Source organism: Emys orbicularis, chromosome 13, assembly GCF_028017835.1.
Source record: "Emys orbicularis isolate rEmyOrb1 chromosome 13, rEmyOrb1.hap1, whole genome shotgun sequence".
Classification (NCBI taxonomy): domain Eukaryota; kingdom Metazoa; phylum Chordata; order Testudines; family Emydidae; genus Emys; species Emys orbicularis.
In genome coordinates, this window is record NC_088695.1 from 6,434,768 (window position 1) to 6,441,933 (window position 7,166).

At 45.8% G+C, this 7,166-nt stretch overlaps 1 protein-coding gene across 1 annotated transcript; it reads left to right on the forward strand.

The window, feature by feature from the left end:
- Positions 1–604: 604 nt before the first annotated feature.
- Positions 605–6,642, forward strand: LOC135888209 (zinc finger protein 189-like). Its single transcript, XM_065416018.1, has 6 exons — positions 605–619; positions 1,133–1,259; positions 4,665–4,778; positions 5,098–5,151; positions 5,572–6,141; positions 6,394–6,642. The coding sequence occupies exons 1-6, from the start codon at positions 605–607 to the stop codon at positions 6,624–6,626; spliced, it is 1,113 nt and encodes a 370-aa protein (XP_065272090.1). The 3' UTR covers positions 6,627–6,642.
- Positions 6,643–7,166: the final 524 nt, after the last annotated feature.

The following is a 7,166-nucleotide window of genomic DNA, read 5'->3' on the forward strand; positions in this document are numbered from 1 at the left end:
GCCCACAAAAGCTTATGCCCAAATAAATGTGTTAGTCTTAAGGTGCCCCAAGGACTCCTCATTGTTTTTCGCTGATACAGACTGCCACTCTAAAAAAAGAGACAAGCTGATGATCTTTGGGACTCTGATTCCTGAGTGTTGGGGGTTGCCTTGGGTCTTGATCTGATTTCCATGCAGGATTCAGATCTCAGCCACACCGGTGTCAGACCGGAGTCACTGCTGGCTCTGGCCATGGGAGAGTGCAGATGGGCCAATGGGATCAGCCTCTGTCTGCCTGTCCCTGGGGTTTGCCGGGGGAGTCCAGGGCAGCTCATTCTTCAGGTGTTGCCACCAGAGGGCTCCGGCTATTGCTAAGGGAGAGGGGTTTACACTGCAATGGGGGCAATCCCCCAAAGTCATTCTGCTCTTTTTTTAGTATTTGGCTCAGAGATGCTGTTACTGGGAGGGTTTGAAGAGGCTGGGGGGAATCGGGGTGTGACATGGACTCCAGCCCTTCTGTAATCTCCCCCATTGCCTCTCTTACCCCAACAGGCTGAGGAATCACATCCACTTTTCGCTCCAGATTGGCCCGTCTTCCAGGAGACAGGGAAGGGAAATGGCTGTAATGGAGCCAGCTCAGGTAAGGGATTTTCAGGGAGCTGCTTGGCGGGGGGAGGGAGAAGCAGGGAGGAGACAGGGTGTGATAAACCTGCTGATTTTCTGAGTAGGACTATTGGCGGTAGTGGGGGAGAGGGACATTCGCCCAATTCAAAAACAGGACACAACCCCCTTACTCAGTACTGGAGCCTGAAGCCACTGGCCAGAGGGCCTGAGGCTGCTGTGAAATATGAAGGGAAGCTGTTGGGATTCCTGTTCCTGTCCCTGGCTCAGAGCTCTGCTTCCCGTATCAGCCTGTGTCTGGCAGGTGTGTGGGAAATGAGAAGACCCTGCCATGCTCTGTGTGCTGGGGGGGACAAGGAGCTCTCACCTTCTCCCCACCCCCTGAAGCCTCCTGGCTGCTCTGAACAGTAGGGGTACAGACCTACTGATTTTGTTACTCTGGCCCTCCCAGAGCTTCGAGTTCTTTTCCCTGTGAATAGCGGGTTTGTGGCTGGGGCAGCAGGTGCTGAGTGGGGGACTCTTGTTGTTTCAGATGCTGGTGACCTTTGAGGAGGTGGCTGTGTATTTCACCCAGGGACAGGGGTCTCTGCTGGACCCCGCTCAGCGAGCCCTCTACAGGGATGTCATGCAGGAGAATTACGAGACGGTGACCTCGCTGGGTAAGGGATTCCCGTCCCCTCGGTTATTAGAAGCCGTGGGGTCTGCGTGTCGGACTCTGGTCAGGTTCTTCCCTGGTCAGTTAGATCAGAGGGGAATGTTTTGCATAATGCACAGCTGCCGTGAGAGAGACCTGCATCTCCGTGCCCTCTCCAATGGGTTACAGGTGTCAAAACCTAATGGACATGCTAGCTCATCCCCACCCCTCCAGGTTTCAAAGGGACAGAATTCATTCATTGTCCTGTCTGTATTGATTCCCAGTCAGACACATTTCATAGTAGCAGCCGTGTTAATCTGTATCCGCAAAAAGAACAAGCGTACTTGTGGCACCTTAGAGACTAAAAAACATATTTGAGCATAAGCTTTCGTGGGCTACAGCCCACTTCATCAGATGCATAGAATGGAACATACAGTAAGAAGATGTATATACATAGAAAGAACATGAAAAGGTGGAAGTTGCCATACCAACTCTAAGAGGCTAATTAATTAAGATGAGCTATTATAATTAAGATGAGCTTTTGTAGTGATAATCAAGATGGCCCATTTCAGACAGTTGACAAAAAGGTGTGAGGATACTTAACATGGGGAAATAGATTCAATTCCCTGTTGACCTCCCTTCTTGGAAATAGCTCCAGCCATGGGGAGGGCTCTGGGCTCTGCAGGTTTAGAAATAGGCAGAGGTTTAATGCCAGAGCTGGATGTGCGTCAGCAAGTCCCCCAGAGAGCACAGTGTGACGGGTTCGATCACAGAAACCTCCTGGGAGCTGCCACCTGATGTGCCAAGACTACCTCTGCTCCTGTTTTCCCTGCCGGCTCAGGACTTCAGCACCATCTGCTCCAACAAAGACCCAGGGTCTGAATTACTTGCCCCAAACCTGCAGGTTTACCTGAAAACAGCTCACTGAAGTGTGCTTGTCTTTAGCACTCAGATGCCCAACTCCCAATGGGGGTCTAAATCCAAATAAATCCGTTTTACCCTGTATAAAGCTTACGCAGGGTAAACTGATAAATTGTTTGCCCTCTATAACACTGATAGAGAGAGATGCACAATTGTTTGCTCCCCCAGGTATTAATACATACTCTGAGTTAATTAATAAGTAAAAAGTGATTTTATTAAATACAGAAAATAGGATTTAAGTGGTTCCAAGTAGTAACAGACAGAACAAAGTAAGTCACCAAGCAAAATAAAATAAAATGGCAAATCTATGTCTAATCAAACTGAATTTGGATAATCTCACCCTCAGAGATGCTTCAGTAAGTTTTTTTCCTCAGACTGGACACCTTCCAGGCCTGGGCACAATTCTTTCCCCTGGTACAGCTCTTGTTCCAGCTCAGGTGGTAGCTAGGGGATTCTTCATGATGTCTCTCCCACTTTGTTCTGTTCCACCCCTTTATATATCTTTTACATAAGGCGGGAATCCTTTGTCTCTCTCTGGGTTTCCACCCCCGCCCCCCTTACTGAAAAAGCACCAGGTTAAAGATGGATTCCAGTTCATGTGACAGGATCACATGTCACTGTAAGACCCCAAGCCTTCATTCCTCCCAGCCTGACTCACAGGAAGGCCTGCCTGCAAACAGAGCCCCAGTCAATTGTCCTAGTTGATGGGAGCCATTAAGATTCCAAACGACCATTAATGGCCCACACTTTGCATAATTACAATCGGCCCTCAGAGTAATATTTCATATTTCTAGTCCCAGATACAAGAGTGGTACATTTATACAAATAGGATGATCACACTCAGTAGATTATAAATTTTGTAATGATACCTTACAAGAGACCTTTTGCATGAAGCATATCCCAGTTACATTATATTCACTCATTACCATATTTTTATAAAACCATATAGACTGCACAACCTCACACACAGATCCTGGGAACTCCTAGTGAGGGTGTAAAAATTCCTGTCACCTCCCCAGACGCCTGCCTCCCCCAAGGCGGCTCAGTGACCATGTTCCTGTCCTCTTAGGTTCCATATTCCCACCAGCACAGCACGGGGACAGGTTCCGTTCCCACAGTGCCCTTTGTGACAGACACTCCCCCAATGCTCCATGCGCCCTGTGTGAAGAGTTCAGTCACAGAGACCCCCTTGGGACTGTAACCCGATGTGCTGAAATGACCACTGAACCTGTTCTCCCTGCCAGCTTGGGCCCCCAGTACCCTCTCTTGTTGAACCAGACACGCTAACCTGCTACAGGCCACGCCCCCAAGCTGCAAATCTTAACTGAAAACAGCACAGCAAGATACCTGTCTCCAGCACTCAGATACCCAGCCCCAATAGGATCTAAACCCCAGATAAATCCGTCTTACTCTGTGTACATGTTATACAGGGTAACTTCCTAAGTGTTGGCCCTCTTTATCACTAAAAGAGAGATATGCACCAACTGTTTGTCCCCCCAGTAACAACTACTTACACTGGGTTTATTAATAAGCAAAAGAGATTTTATTAAGTATAAAAAGTCATGGTTTTAAGTAATAACAGACAGAACAAATATCAGAGGGGTAGCCGTGTTAGTCTGGATCTGTAAAAAGCAACAGAGAGTCCTGTGGCACCTTTAAGACTAACAGATGTGTTGGAGCATAAGCTTTCGTGGGTGAATACCCACTTTGTCAGCGTCTGACGAACTGGGTATTCACCCACGAAAGCTTATGCTCCAACACATCTGTTAGACAGAACAAAGAAAGTCACTAAGCAAAATAAAACAAACATGCAAGGCTAAGTTTAATACACCAGAAACTGGTTACAAATAATAGTTTCTCGCCCTCACAAAAGTTTCAGTAACCTTCTTTCACAGACTAGACTTATATCTAATCTGGGTCCAATCCTTTCCCCTGTTCAGTATCCATTAGTTCCAGGAGACATCTTGGGTGATAAGCAGGGGTCTCCTCACCACGACTGGCAGCCCCCTTATATAGATTTGGCAAAAGGCGGGAGTCCTTTGTTCCAGCTTGACCCCCTCCCAGTTCCTTATGGAAAAGTCCAGGGTTTAAAATGGATTCCAGTATCAGGGGACATGGTCCCATGCTTCTGTAAGACCCCAGTCTCCATTTTTCATGGGCTGATCCTCACCTACACAGGAAGACTTACAGGTAAACAAAACCATTCTCAGCCCATTGTTTTGGATAAATGCAGCAATCAAGTATAATTAATGACCCTCACTTAGCATAATTACAATGGGACCTTAGATTTGTACTTCATATTCCTAACTTTACATATAAGAATGATACATACATACAAATAGGAAAACCATATTCAGTAGATTACAACTTTTCCAATGATCCCTTACATGGGACCTTTTGCATAAAGCATGTTCCAGTTATGTCATATTCATATCGATAAGCATATTTTCAGAAAGCATATGGAGCATCCCGTAACACCCTGATCTGGTCTGATTTCACCCCTGCGCAGGATTTCCCATTCCCAAACCTGAACTGATCGCCCGGCTGAAACGAGGGGAAGAGCCGTGGGTGCCCGATCTCCAGGCCTGCGAAGAAAGAGAGATCCCGAGAGGCACCCACACAGGTGAGGACTGACACAGAAACCATCTGGGGAATGAAGGAAAAAGTTGAGACTCCCCAAAATAAGGTGTAAATAAGCGCCCTCAGTTCTTCCTCCTCTCACCCAGGGCAGGGCTGCAGTCAGCAGATATAGCTCACACCTTTCCACCCACCCTGTTAGCTGCAGGAGTTTCCTTTCCAGGTTTCCTTCCCTGTGAGTGTTTGGGTGAGAAGAAGAGGCAGAATCCAATTCCTCAGTCTTTGTGTTGGGTTTTCCCTTGGTGCTATTCCTCTTTCTCTCCAGCACAATGACTCCTGTCTGGATTGTCTCTCTCTCCCAGCAGGTGATGAGAGAGTGAGTGAGAATGAAGAGGAGAATCATGATGCAGAAGTTCCTGGTAAAGTGGAACCATGGGAGACCTTTATGGGAAGTGCTGCATGGAATTTTTCCCAGTGCTTGGAACAGGGAGAAACCTGGGAAAATTGGCAGAGGTCAGGGAGCCTGCTGGGAAACCACCCAGGGAAGAAAGTCTATGAATCTACTAACTGTGGGAGAGGAGACAAGGATCCCAGAGCACAGCAGACAAACCCCAAGGAAGAGACACCCAGGGACTGCCTGCAGTGTGGGAAAAGATTCATTCTGAGCTCACAGCTTGTAACACATCAGACAATCCATACAGGAGAGAAACCCCTTCAATGCTCGGACCATGGGGAAAGCTTCAATAATCCCTTGGACCTTAATAACAATGGGAGACGCCACACAGAAGAGAAACCCTCTCAATGCCTTCAGTGTGGGAAATGTTTCATTTGGAAGTCAGAACTAATTACTCATCAGAGAATCCACACAAGAGAGAGACCCCATAAGTGTTTAGTCTGTGGAAAAAGTTTCATACAGAGGTCATCCCTTGTTAAACATCAGGCAATCCACACAGCAGAGAGACCCCATAAGTGTTTAGTCTGTGGAAAAAGTTTCATATCGAGATCAGACCTTGTTAAACATCAGAGATTCCACACAGGAGAGAGACCTCACAAATGCATGGACTGTGGGAAAAGTTTCATACAGAGATCAGACCTTGATAAACATCAGAGAATCCACACAGGAGAAAGACCTCACAAGTGTGTGGAGTGTGGGAAAAGTTTCAGAATCACATCATACCTTGTTTTACATCAGAGAATCCACACAGGAGAAAGCCCCCATAAGTGCTTAGTCTGTGGAAAAAGTTTCATTCGTAGATCAGACCTTGTTAAACATCGGAGAATCCACACAGGAGAGAGACCTCACAAATGCGTTCACTGTGGGAAAAGTTTCATACGGAGATCAGACCGTGATAATCATCAGAAAATCCACACAGGAGAGAGACCTCACAAGTGTGTGGAGTGTGGGAAAAGTTTCATTAGCACCTCATCCCTTGTTTTACATCATAAAATCCACACAGGAGAGAGACCTCATCAGTGCTTGGACTGTGGGAAAGGTTTCATACAGAGGTCAGATCTTTTTAAACATCAGGGAATCCACACAGGAGGGAGGCCGCATAAGTGTTTGGACTGTGGGAAATGTTTCAGAATCCCATCATCCCTTGTTTTACATCAGAAAATCCACACAGGAGAGAGACCCCATAAGTGTTTGGACTGTGGGAAAGGTTTTATACAGAGGTCAGATCTTAGAGCACATCAGAGGATCCACACAGGAGAGAAACCTCATAAGTGTTTGGAATGTGGAAAATGTTTCACACGGAGATCACATCTTATAGAACATCAGAGAATCCACACTGGAGAGAGACCCCATAAGTGCTTGGACTGTGGGAAAAGTTACACACAGAGATCACACCTCACTAAACATGGGAGAATCCACATAGGATCTAAACTTCTGTGACACATGGCCAGAAACGGTTAAGCAACTTGCAGGCTAATTGACCTAGATTGAACCTTTAGAACACATGTTAGAAATGTGTGTAAATGGAAATTAGAGCCATTCCACATTAGATAAGCTAGAGCTTTGAAATGTAAACTTTTATGGTTAAAGAACTGGAAGAAGCTAGTAATTGTAATAGTCTACGTTTACTTACATCTTGTTAGAGGTTAACAGTGTAACTAAAGGGTTCCTGTCTAGGGTTGTATTTTGTTCAATCTGAGATGGAAAGGAAATATTAACATATAGATAAAACTTGGGAGTAATAATGTCTATTAACTGCTTTATGGATATTTACCTAATTTTAATCCATTTAATTAATTACCAGTGATGTTTAGGAAATAGAAGGTTACTTGAAAAGCCTATTGTTCACCTGATGAAGTGATTCTGAAACAGACGCTTTGCAATTTTAATGCACCATCTCTACAGTGAAACTGACCTAAGGACTCTATTCATCTCTGCATGATCTTTTAACCCACACGCTCTCTCTTTTCTTGTTGTGAG

Coding starts and splice junctions, on each gene's coding strand:
- LOC135888209 (XM_065416018.1), top strand. Junction 4,779..5,097: donor CCCGAGAGGCACCCACACAG/GTGAGGACTGAC, acceptor CTCTCCCAGCAG/GTGATGAGAGAGTGAGTGAG. Junction 5,152..5,571: donor TCATGATGCAGAAGTTCCTG/GTAAAGTGGAAC, acceptor TTTGGAAGTCAG/AACTAATTACTCATCAGAGA.